Source organism: Chiloscyllium punctatum, chromosome 19, assembly GCF_047496795.1.
Source record: "Chiloscyllium punctatum isolate Juve2018m chromosome 19, sChiPun1.3, whole genome shotgun sequence".
NCBI lineage: Eukaryota > Metazoa > Chordata > Chondrichthyes > Orectolobiformes > Hemiscylliidae > Chiloscyllium > Chiloscyllium punctatum.
Window position 1 is genome coordinate 77,387,220 of NC_092757.1, and position 13,577 is coordinate 77,400,796.

The window sequence follows — 13,577 nt, forward strand, 5'->3', positions numbered from 1 at the left end:
TGGCCTTGCCAATGACACTCTGGTCCCATGTACAAATTTTTAAAAATTGGAAACTCTTATTGTTGCTGTCCTCAAAGGGTTAATTTGGCATTTATTTGACTATATTTGGAATTGTTACATTACAATCAGACTCTATAATATTGTCCTTGTAAAGCAAAAGGTGAATCTTTTAATAATAGAAAATTGTATGAAGAAGGCATCATACATAATGGCAGATGATTCTGAGACCTCACTGTTCAGGGAGGAGTGGGGGCTCTGAAAGCTTGCAGTTTCAAATAAACCTGGATTATAACCTGGTGTCATGCGATTTTTGACTTTGTTCAGGGATAGTCAACTTTTGCTTGCAAAGCTATGCTGAATCAAGATTTAATTAAGGTTTGGAGTTGCAAGTGTCTTTCAACTCCTTTGTCTTTCATCCTTTTAGACTATAGGTTTAGAGGTCAAGATATTTCTGATTCTGTAAATCTGAAAGAGAAGCAGAAAATAAGGCATAGGAGCAGAAATTACACCTTTTGGCCCATCGAATCTGTACCACCATTCAATTGACGCTGAAATGCTTCTTAATCCCATTTTCCTGCCTTTTCCCCATAACCTTTGATCCTCTTAATCAAGAATCTATCTATCTCTGACTTAAATATACTCGATGACCTAGGCGCCAGCCTTCTGTGGCAATTAATTCCAAATATCCACCACACTCTGGCTGAAGAAGTTTCTCCTTGTCCCTGGTCTAAAGGATCTTCTCTTTATACTAAGAATGTGCCCTTGGGTTCTAGCCTCTCTTGCGAATAGAAACATCTTCCCACCCTCCACTCTACCTAGGCCTTTCAGTATTCTGTAAGTTTCAATTCGATCCTGCACCCCCCGCCCCTGTGACTGCAGAAATGAGTTTGAGACCTGTCTGACTTTTCATTATGAAACCACAGACTTAGAGAGGACTTGATTTTAAACTTAGATTTCAATGCTTATTGGGTATGTTCCATAACTTAAACATTAAAACAATATTTAATTTTAAATCTTGCTGTATGGAAACTTAGTATTGAGAAGAAGGGAAATCAAATCTGCAGCCAGCTTGTTATGCAGCATGAGAAAACTGCTTTAGAAATAGAAAACTGTGATGTATTGGAACCATCTGCCATTGTGTAGGTATTTCTAACTTTGTTAAAACTTAATCTCTTCTGACAAATGCATGCACTTTTATTAGTTTTCTGTTAATCCTAAAACTGCTGACACTTTGGGTGTAAGGATATGTCAAGAAGTTGAAAATATCTAAACATTTCCTTAGTGTGTGCTAGTAAAGTTTAATTGTAAAACTTACAATTTATAGCATTCAAAAGGTTGAAGAAGTCTGAGATTTCAGAGCTAGTTTTGCTAACCTGTGAATATAATGATATTGGATGTAGGTTTGTTCGCTGAGCTGCAAGTTTTGTTTTCAGACGTTTCGTCACCATACTAGGTAACATCAGTGAGCCTCCAGGTGAAGCACTGATGGCATGGCCCACTTTGTTTGTGATTAGGTTTCCTTGGGTGGTTGATGTCATTTCCTGTTCTTTTTCTCAGGGGGTGGTAAATGGGATCCAAGTCAATGCATTTGTTGATTAAGTTCCAATTGGAATGCCATGCTTCTAGGAATTCTCGTGCGCAGCTCTGTTTGGCTTGTCTCAGAAATGACTGCCAGACTACTCAGACCTCTTGGTATCATGGTAGCCCACAAACCCATCAACACGATAAAACAGCAATTAATGAACTTGAAAGACCCAATACAGACAAAAAGCAAAACTAATGTCATTTACAAAATACCTTGCAAGAACTGAAACAAATACTGCATTGGACAAATAGGCACAAAACTAACCACCAGGATACATGAACATCAACCAGCCACAAAAAGACATGACCCATTCTCACTCGTATCCTTGCAAACAGATGAGGAAGGACATCACTTCGACTAGAACTTCACATCCATCCTAGAACAAGCCAAACAGAGACACGCACGAGAATTTGTAGAAGCTTGGCATTCCAACCAGAACACACTCAACTAACACATTGACTTGGATCCCATTTACCACCCCTGAGAAAAAGAACAAGAAATGACAGCCCAAGAAAACTTAAACACACAAATATAAAGTGGGCCATGCCACCAGTGCTTCACCTAGAAGCTCACTGAAAATGTTACCTGGTATGGTGATGAAATGTCTGAAAATGAACCTTCCAGCACAGCAAGCAAACCTACAGCCAGAACCTCAACCTGAGCTACAAATCTTCTCAAACCTTGATAATAGGTATTGTTATACTTACTACGTCAGTATAGTTTGAAATTAAAACAGCCATTCAAGAACTGCCCTTAAGAATTAGATGTTCTGCAGTCATACCTCGTCCACATTTCCACAGCGATTTCCAACTGCATTCTGTAGTTGGTTAGATCCACACTATTCATTGAAGCATTCTGTGAACTCCTAGTAATACAGCTGGGAAATTTGTACTTTGCAAATACCACTTGAATTCAGAATATTTTTTAAGAAATCATTGAAACTAATCTTTTCCTATTTGAAATGAAGCAAGTATATGATTGGTATGATTGAGAGAATGTGCAGATCCCCTCTCCTGAAGCTTCCCCACTCTCCCCATCCAAGCCACTCTAGTGATGGAAAGGGATTTACCTCAGGGTTAGAGTTATACCTAGGCAAAAGGCAATTACAATGCGATTACGCAAGATTTAGGATGCATAGGATGAGGAAGGAAACTGCAGGGGATGGGCACAATTGAAATGAGCTTATTCAAGGACCAGCTACTGCGGGTCCTTGATAAGTATGTGCCTGTCAGGCAGGCAGGAAGTTGTCCAGTGCGGGAGCCAGGGTTTACTAAGGAAGTTGAATCTCTTGTCAAGAGGAAAAAGGCGGCTTGTATTAGGATGAGTTGTGATGGCTCAGTTAGGGCGCTAGTTACAAGTTAGCCAGGAAAGAACTAAAGAGAGAGCTAAGAGGGGACTTGAGAAGTTATAGGCGGATAGGATCAAGGAAAACCAAAAGGCTTTCTATAACTCTATCAGGAATTTTTAAAAAATGCCTAGAGTAAGATTAGGGCTAATTAACCATTGTAGCGGGGAGTCAGAGGAGATGGAGAAGCGCTAAATGAATATTTTTTGTCTTGTTCTAGTGTGAATACTGACAATGTGCTCGAGTAGAATACTGAGATACAGGCTACTAGATTAGAGAGGATTGAGGTGCATAAGGAGCAGGTGTTAGCAATTCTGGAAAGTGTAAAAATAGATAAGTCCCTAGGGCTGGATGGGATTTATCCTAGGATTCTTTGGGAAGTCAGGGATGAGATTGCCGAGCCTTTGGTTTTGATCTTTCTATTGTCATTGTCTGCAGAAAGTGCCAGAGACTGGAGGATATCAAATGTTGTCCCCTTGTTCAAGAAGGGGAGAAGAGGCCACCCTGGAATTCATAGACCTGTGAACCTTACGTCAGTTGTGGATAAAGTGTTGGAAAGGGTCATAAGAGAGGACTTATAATCATCTAGGAGAAATAAATTGATTATGATAGTCAATGCAATTTTGTGAAGACTAGGTCATACCTCTCAAACCTTATTGAGTTCTTTGAGATGGTGACCAAACAGGTGGATGAGGGTAAAATGGTCGATGTGGTGTATATGGATTTCAATAAAGTGCTTGATAAGGTGTCCCACGGTAGGCTGTTGCACAAACTATGGAGGCATGGGATTGAGGGTGATTTAGCAGTTTGGATCAGAAATTGGCTAGCTGAAAGGAGACAGAGGGTGGTGGTTGATGGGAAATGTTCATTCTGGAGTTCAGTTACTAGTGGTGTACCACAAGGATCTGTTTTGGATCCACTGTTGGTTGTCATTTACATAAATTACCTGGATGAGGGCGTAGAAGGCTGGATTAGTAAATTTGCGGATGACGCGAAGGTCAGTAGAGTTATGGATAGTGACTAAGAATGTTGTAGGTTGCAGAGCGACATAGATAAGCGGCAGAACTTGGCTGCAAGGTGGCAAATGGAGTTTAATGTGGAAAAGTGTCAGGTGATTCACTTTGGAAGGAGTAACAGGAATAAAGAGTACTGGACTCATGGTAAGATTCTTGGTAGCACAAATGAGCAGAGAGTTCTCAGTGTCCAGATACATAGATCCTTGCAAGTTACCACCCAGGTTGATAGGGTTGTTAAGAAGGCATACGGTGTATTCGTTTTTATTGGTAGAAGGATCGAGTTTCAAAACCACGAGATCATGCTGCCGCTGTACAAAACTCTGGTGCAGCCACATTTGGAGTATTACGTACAGTTCTGGTCACCTCATTATAGAAAAGAAGCAGACACTTTGGAAAGGGTTCAGAGGAGATTTACTTGGACATTGCCTGGTATGGAGGCAAGGTCTTAGGAGGAAAGGCTGAGAGACTTGAGGCTGTTTTTGTTAGTAAGAAGAAGGTTGAAAAGCACCTTAATTGAGATATACAAGAGAATCAGAGGATTAGATAGCTTGGACAGTGAGAGCTTTTTTCTTCAGATGGCACTGGCTAGCACAAGGGGACATAACTTTAAATTGAGGAGTGATAGATATAGCTCAGACATCAGAGGTAGTTTCTTTACTCAGAGAGAGAAGGGATGTGCAATGCACTGTTTGCAACAGAGTAGATTCGCCAAATTTAAGGACATTTAATTGGTTATTGCATAGGCATAGAGACGAGAATGGGATAGTGTAGGTTAGATAAGCTTCAGATTGGTTCCACAGGTCGGTGCAACATTAAGGGCCGAAGGGCCTGTACTGCACTGTAATGTTCTATGTTCTACCTAACAGCTTGTGTTCTGAACAGTCCCACTGGGATGAGTGCCCACTCATTAGCTTAGATTCCCCACAGTATGGAAACAGGCCCTTCAGCCCAACAGGTCCACACTGACCCTCCGAAGAATAAACCACCCAGACCATTCCCCTATCCTATATTTACACCGGACTAACGCACTTAACACTAAGGACAATTTAGCACGGCCAGTTCATCTGGCCTGCACATCTTTGGACTGTGGGATGAACCGGGGTACCTGCAGGAAACCCACACAGCATCAGAGAATGTGCAAACTCCACATAGCCAGTCACCCGACGCTGGAATCTAACCCAGGTCCCTGGTGCTGAGGCAGCAGTGCTAACCACTGAGCCACCCAATTTAAGGAATTGTCTCATTGACGCAAACTAGGGTCGAATTTGGAATCTTGAGAATAGTGTCTTGCAATTCACCATCGAGACAGTTAAGGCCAGCAAATACATGGGCATATCACTGTCTGCAAGTTCCTCTCCAAGCCACTCACCATTCTGACTTGGGGAAAAGAAAAATCACTGTTCCTTCCATGTCACTGGGTCAAAAATCTTACAACTCCCTCCCTTAACAGCATTGCAAGTATACCAACACCAAATGGACTACAGTGGTTCAAGTAGTTATCTCACGACCACTTTCTCAAAGGCATCTAGTGATGGGCAAAAAATGTTGGCCTACCCAGTGAATCTCTCCTCCCATGAATGAATACAAAATAAATTCTTTTGATTTTGTAAAGTAATCTTTTTACTGCAGAGATTTTGATTTTGTATGGAAATCATTCTCTGCATATTATTATTTTTGTTTCTTTATAATAGTTTCCAGAAGATTTTATAAATCTTGCTGTTTACTGTGATTCTCATATCTATTTCAGTGAAACTTGTGTTTTTACCTTTTTCATTCTTTACAGTTCCTGGTTATAATTTCATGAAATGATGAAATTAACTTTGTAATTAATTATGGGATTCTCCAGTTGGGCATTTGAAAACATTGTTCAAACAGTTTGCTATCAAACATTAAACAATTTACTATTAAAAAGTAGAATTTATTCCATTTGTTATCCCAAATGAAATTATGGAGTTCATTTAAATGTATAATGATCAAATAATTTTAATGTATACTCAGTCTTTGAACAGTGCCTGATAAAAGGGTCAGGGCTGTAGAGTCAGTTTGGTGAATAATTATTTTGTAACATTTTTTATTTATTCCTGCTACTTAAATTAGAAATGCTTCTAAGTAAGTACACACTGTAGAGTTATTACAGTTTTTATGACTACTTTTTAATCTAGTTCCAGATTAATATGCAATGAAAGGGAGGTTGAAGATGGAGCAGTAATAAGTGAGTTCAGACAAGCATGGGTGTGGTTTTTGAGGAAGTGATGACTGTATTGGGAGTACAAAAGCTGTGCTTGAAGCTAAACAGTTGACAGTAATTGGCTAAAGTAGGAGCAAGAAAGGAAGTTGCATGATTAGGCATTAATGTTTAGCCATTGAAAGATCAGAAGGCTCCTTACTCTGATATTACTTTTACACCTAATCGTGTTCTCCAATTTTTATACACAAAATTAAGACACAAAACAGCATCAGAATGCTTTTGCGTCTAATGGAGGTGCCAATTCTAAATCGGTATCAGTAGTATGACAGAACCTTCTGGAAGCAGGTAGGGGTTGGGGTATCTTTACCCAATGCAAATTCTGCTTGTAAAGAACTGGCTCTAATTATGGTGAAGGAGTAAAGACTGCCCTTACTGAATCTAACTATCCTGTCATTCCTGAGAAGTTTAAAAACACTTACTAGAGAAGGTGCAAAACTTGACCTACTCTTGGGAAATAAGGCAGGGCGGGTGACTGAGATGTCAGTGAGGGAGCGCTTTGGGGCCAGCGACCATAATTTTATTCGTTTTAAAATAGTGATGGAAAAGAATAGACCAGATCCAAAAGTTGAAGTTCTAAATTGGAGAAAGGCCAATTTTGACGGTATTAGGCAAGAACTTTCAAAAGCTGATTGGAGGCAGATGTTCGCAGGTAAAGGGACAACTGGAAAATGAGAAGCCTTCAGAAATGAGATAACAAGAATTCAGAGAAAATATATTCCTGTCAGGGTGAAAGGGAAGGCTGGTAGGTATAGGAAATGCTGGATGACTAAAGAAATTGAGGGTTTGGTTAAGAAAGAAAAGGAAGCATATGTCAGGTACAGACAGGATAAATCGAATGAATTTTTAGAGTATAAAGAAAGTCGGAGTATACTTAAGAGGGAAATCAGGAGGGCAAAACGGGGACATAGCTTTGGCAAATACAATTAGGGAGAATCCAAAGGGGTTTTACAAATACATTAAGGACAAAAGGGTAACTAGGGAGAGAATAGGACCCCTCAATAATCAGCAAGGTGGCCTTTGTGTGGAGCCACAGAAACTGGGAGAGATACTAAATGGATATTTTGCATCAGTATTTACTATGGAAAAGGATATGGAAGATATAGACTGTAGGGAAATAGATGGTGACATTTTGCAAAATGTCCAGATTACAGAGGAGAATGTCTTGAAATGGTTAAAGATGGATAAATTCCCAGGACCTGATCAGGTGTACCCAAGAACACTCTGGGAAGCTAGAGAAGTGATTGCTGGGCCTCTTGCTGAGATATTTGTATCATCGATAGTCACAGATGAGATACTGGAAGACTGGAGGTTGGCAAACGTGGTGCCACTGGTAAAGACAAGCCAGGGAACTATAGACCAGTGAGCCTGACCTTGGTGGTGGGCAAGTTGTTGGAGGGAATCCTGAGGGACAGGATGTGCATGTATTATGAAAGGCAAGAACTGATTCAGGATAGTCAACATGCTTTGTGCGTGGGAAATCATGTCTCACAAACTTGATTGAGTCTTTTGAAGAAATAACAAAGAAGATTGATGAGGGCAGAGCAGTAGATGTGATCTATATGGACGTCAGTAAGGCATACGACAAGGTTCCCCATGGGAGATTGATTAGCAAGGTTAGATCTCATGGAATACAGGGGGAACTAGCCATTTGGATACAGAACTGGCTCAAAGGTAGAAGACAGAGGGTGGTGGTGGAGGGTTGTTTTTCAGACTGGAGGCCTGTGACCAGTGGCGTGCCACAAGGATCGGTGCTGGGCCCTGTACTTTTTGTCATTTACATAAATGATTTGGATGCAAGCCTAAGAGGTACAGTTTGTAAGTTTGCAGATGACACCACAATTGGAGATGTAGTGGACAGCTAAGAGGGTTACCTCAGATTACAACAGGGTCTTGACCAGATGGGCCAATGGACTGAGTGGCAAATGGAGTTTAATTCAGATAAATGCGAGGTGCTGCATTTTGGGAAAGCAAATCTTAGCAGGACTTATACACTTAATGGTAAGGTCCGAGGGAGTGTTGCTGAACAAAGATACCTTGGAGTGCAGGTTCATAGCTCCTTGAAAGTGGATTCGCAGGTAGATAGGATAGTGAAGAAGGTGTTTGGTATGCTTTCCTTTATTGGTCAGAGTATTGAGTACAGGAGTTGGGAGGTCATGTTGTGGCTGTACAGGACATTGGTTAGGCCACTGTTGGAATATTGCATGCAATTCTGGTCTCCTTCCTATTGGAAAGATGTTGTGAAACTTGAAAGGGTTCAGAAAAGATCTATAAGGATGTTGCCAGGTTTGGAGGATCTGAGCTACAGAGAGAGGCTGAACAGGCTAGGGCTGTTTTGCCTGGAGTGTCGGAGGCTAAGGGTGATCTTATAGAAGTTTAGAAAATTTTGAGGGGCATGGATAGGATAAATAGACAAAGTCTTTTCCCTGGGTTGGGGGCATCCAGAACTAGAAGGCATAGATTTAGGGTGAGAGGGGAAAGATATAAAAGAGACCTAAGGGGCAACTTTTTCACGCAGAGGGTGGTATGTGTATGGAATGAGCTGCCAGAGGATGTGGTGGAGGCTGGTACAATTGCAACATTTAAGAGGCATTTGGATGGGTATATGAATGGGAAGGGTTTGGAGGGATATGGCCGGGCGCTGGCAGGTGGGACTAGATTGATATGGGATATCTGGTCAGCATGGACGAGTTGGACCGAATGGTCTGTTTCCATGCTGTACATCTCTATGACTCCATTTAACTGCGCATTTTGAGCAGAATAAATTTGTTCTTTTTCTTTGTTCTTTCATGGGCTGTGTATGTCACTGACAAGGCCTGCATTTGTTGTCCTTCTCCGATTGCCCTTGAATTATGCGGCTCCCTAGGCCATTTCAGAGGGAAGTTCAGAGTCGTTTTCCTGTCGGTCCAGTGTCACATTTTGGCCACCCCAGGTAGTTTCTTCCCTGAAAAACAATAGTGATTTTTGTGACAACCTTTGATAGTCTCACCATTGCTTTTGACTAGCTTTTAATTCCAGATTTGTTTGAATTGAAATTCCACACCAGCTATTGTGATGAGAACTGAACCCATGGCCCACAGAACATTAATCTGTTCTTCTGAATTACAAATTTCAGTGCAATTTGTATCACACCACCATCTCCCAATTATTCCTCAACTACTTCATAATGAGCATGCAGAATTATGAAGATATACTTGAATCACTGAATAACAAGTTTGATCTGGCAGTTATTCTCAAAAATTGTTTTCATGTTTATCAATGGGAATTAGGCTAATCTCTCCAATTTCTCTGCCTGTCATGTTCTTATAATGAGTACTCAGGAGTATTTGCTCTAATAATAAGACCTGTGGCATCAGCACATCATGTTGCATACTCACATTTCATTTCCAATTATAGGTATCCAAACTGGACAAACGTGGTAGTGGAACAGACAGTGACTATGACAATACCCAGACAAGTGAGCTGCCACTAGGGTGAGTAAATCCTGATTGGAGCCTTATAAATGGTTTTGAATTTAATAATACTCAGCATAACAGCATAAATGTTTCACAACTATTTCCGAAATCCACTCTAAATTGATTTTCCTGTTCTTCCTGCACAATTCTGTCTCTGTAGGATTGGGATCATGCCATGATGATCTTCAAGTGGATAAGACAAATGAATATTGCTTCTGTTTTCACAATTGTTTCTGTATGTCTCTGTTATGCTTTTAACTGTGAAGCTCTTAAAATAAACACCTATTTTCAATATTTTAATTCTGGAGAACAGCGTCAAATAAGACATAGAAGGGAGAGCAGTTTTACATGCCTGTCTTCTGATATCATTGTGGAGAAAAGCAATAGGAAATCTAGTTTATGTTGTGTTATCAAAACCCTCCCAGATTAAAAGTTTGAAAATTTAATTTTTATATTTTTAAAATATACTGAAGCGACCTGTAGAATAACTTGGTGTCTTAGTATTTCTGTCTCCAATGTTCTTTTTATTGAAGGTTGTGACTCATTCCATTATTGCCTGAGGAGTAAGCTCCCTTCCTTAACAGTGCATGGTGCAATGGTTTAGGCAGCAGCTTGCTGCCACCTTCTTGAAGAGAAATAGAGATGAATGATAAAAGTTAGTCTTGCCAGTGACATCCATGTTCTATGAGCAAATAAATAGCAAGAGCCTGCTTTGATTTGTGATTATGCCAGGTAGGCTGCAGAAAGCCTATGTATTCACAAGAACACGCATTCAACCAAGAGTCACATGAAAACATTCTGTCACTAACGAATTTTTAAAATTTAGATTGTTCTCTCCATTGCTTCATCAAAGCCCAATGATACCAAGGGTCATCACGTTCTCTCAGCTGTTAGATGCTATAAGCAGCATATGTTTGAACTAAATTTGAACTGTGAACATACACGCAGAGCAGGAGTAGACTGTGCACTTCATGCATTTATTTACTTAGAGTTGTCCTGACTTCTATAATATCTACAGATTGTTCAAATGTTCTATCTGCATAAATGATACAGGTGCAGTCTTAGTTTAGGAATTTTATGAACTGTACTGTTGCTACTCAGGCTGGGCTTCAGCATCATCTGAGGACTTTCAACAGTCTTTATATTATTGGAATATTTTGTTATATTAATTGTACAGGCATAATTACCAACTAAGTAATCATACACTGTTTTTGCACGCCTGAAGTGTTGAAAGTTACTTTACACAGTGACTATGCTGCTTTCATGTTAAATTGCAAGATGAAAAGTAATTGATTATTTTCTGGAAATTCTAGCTTCTACCAGTTCGTGACTGATGAAGGCAAGTATAAATTTGAAGATGAATTTCTTCACACCTATTGCAGCCTTCTGAAATTTAAACTGAGGTATCCAGAAGTCTCTGATCATTGACACTTGTTCAAGTATGTACTCGCTCACCCAACAGCTTGCAACCACCATCTATTGAATGCTATAGCCGAGGCCTTTTGGGGTTCGGGCAACTCATTGCCATTTATGAAATGCTCTGAACCCTCAATCTAGTTACAGCCTTTGTAACACACACACTCAGGCATCTGATTTCTATATGCACGAAGTAGTGCGCTGAAAAGTCACTCTAGGCACAATTCTGGTTGCTGTTCTGCTATACTGTGTTCATGTTCAGCCTCCATTTACCTTCTTAGAATCGCTGATGGGAAGATGGGGAGGGATGATGACTTCCACCTAGAATATGATGAACATGAGGGAGAATTAGATCCAAGCCTTCCCAGTACAGAAGATGTAATCCTTAAAACAGAGCAGGTCACGAAAAACATCCAGGAGCTGCTTCGAGCTGCCCAGGAGTGTAAACATGAAAGGTTGGTCTGGAAATCCTTTAAAACTACTTTCAATGGTGCAAGATGCACACTATGAGTAACCTTACAAATTATTAAAGACTATATTGAAAAGGCTGTTATTTGATTATACTAGCTACCAGACAAATGAAATAATCCTGCAGTTTTGAGGGTGCATGATTTTACTTCTATTTTAACATGGCATATAAAAAATATTTTAAAACCATGTTTGAGAATCTTAAATCAACTCTCCCTGCTAGATAACCAAACAGAAGCAAATTAACTTAGCAGTCTCCAGCTAATATCCTAACACTCTTAAATCAAACTTCCCTTCTGGCTTCTGCACCACTTGTATCATTGACCATATTTTCAAATGTATAAGTATCTGTAGCTCCTTGTCTCTCTTAAACCCTTCAAAAACTTTCTGCTGCTCTGATGTTACTGCACACTCTAAGAATCTCTCTCCAATTGTCTTTGACACTGGTCTTAGCTGGTTGTGCTCATAACTTTCACAAGGTAAGTTTCTCTTTCCCTCTAATGGTTTTGCAACTTTCAAAGTAACCTCCTGATGGATCACGTGTACATTGTTGATCTCATCCTTATTTGAAATCCTTATGCAAGTTCATCCGGAATCCAGGAACTAGCTTCTTGTGTCCTCAAAATCACCAGCTCTACAACTCTGTCTTCCACTGATTCAGAGACTGCTTCTACATTCTTCAGTCATCTATCCAAATCTGTTAGCCCAAACTTTCCTCCATTTTAGTATTGCCAAAACTGATGTTGGTTTTGACTTCATGTCTCTGACCTTTATTTCAGTAACCTCTTTGATTTACTCACTTTAAACCTTCTTGTCTCTAGGTCCACCCATTGACCGTTTTCTTCTGCATCTTTAATATTGCCAGCCTCTACCCATAGTCTCGTTCCTTCATTGTCCTGATGTCTGATTTTTTTTTAAGTCCTCTGGTTAGCCTTCCTACCTTAGTCTTCTATAGGCTTCAACTCTGTCAAAACGTCACCTGAAAAGATTTCTCTTCACCTACCGATTATCGTCAAAGTCTAAGCCTAGCCCTTAGTTCAATTGGTTATCATCCCTGGAAAACCTAAACTTGTCCAATTCTACCTTTTTAGTTACTGTTTCCTTGCTTTCCTGCCACACATTTTCTTAGTGACACCTGCTATCTTCCTTTGGTCATTAGTTAATGCTTGTTTAAGCAGTATGCTTCAGGCTGCAGGTACTACCTATCCTGTGCCCTCTGCCTCACTGCCTCTTGCCTAGTTTAAAAAAACCATCACTAAACCTTTCAATTCAGTTTAGTTTTAGTTCTTCTCTTAAGTATTTCCCTTTTTGTTCTAACCAGTGTATTATTTTGATTCTCTGATGCTACTGAGATTTCTGTACCTATGCATTTGTAGAAATAGAATTATAATATAATTAATAGTTATAAAATTATTTTGACATGTTACTGTCTAACTATTTTGATTATAGAATGATTCTTAATCTATCTATTTTATTGCCAGTTTTGTTCCATGTTCTGAAAAGATTCACTCCGCAGTCACTGAAATGGCTTCTCTCTTTCCAAAGGTAACTTTCAATTAGAATTCACCTGATTGAGAAACAGTTGAATAACCTTAGTTCTGAAATTCTGGTCTGCTGTTGCTAAGTTAGTCAGAATGGATCAATTTTTTGTGAAGAGATAAAGCAGCAGAAGAGAAAGATGCCTGGAAACCCAAAAAAATGGATTTTCCTAACATTGTTCTAGAATTAACTGCAAGGCATCTTATTTCCGTTACCTGATCAGCTTTCCATTTGGTAGAAGGAGCAGTTGCAGTGTAGGAGATTGTAGCAGGGATGAGGTCTTCAATCACAGAGTGGCTGTTCAAAAGACTTGATACAGTGGCCAGGGATCAGGCACACGTTTCTGACCAGAAGAGTGCTGAACACCATTTTGGGTATGAATAAACATCGAGCATTCTTTAATCCCACCTGCAGCAGACATTGGTCTCTTAATGTATGCAGGAGAAGGGCTTGGTGCCCGTTTGAAGTCTCCTCTTCAAGATTGGTTTGTCCTGATAGGGCCAGCACC

General features: G+C 40.0%; 1 protein-coding gene across 8 annotated transcripts in view; it reads left to right on the forward strand.

Annotated features, from left to right (window-relative positions):
- git1 (G protein-coupled receptor kinase interacting ArfGAP 1) overlaps positions 1–13,577 on the forward strand; it is a 220,828-nt gene that overhangs the window by 202,028 nt on the left and 5,223 nt on the right. For 7 of the 8 annotated variants that reach the window (XM_072589745.1, XM_072589750.1, XM_072589746.1 and 4 more), the window contains 3 exons: positions 9,588–9,664; positions 11,344–11,517; positions 13,012–13,075. In XM_072589745.1, the coding sequence (XP_072445846.1) occupies positions 9,588–9,664; positions 11,344–11,517; positions 13,012–13,075 (315 nt within the window). Of the gene's footprint in view, positions 1–9,587; positions 9,665–10,959; positions 11,050–11,343; positions 11,518–13,011; positions 13,076–13,577 lie in introns of all 8 variants that reach the window. The other variant, XM_072589754.1, reaches the window with a different exon arrangement.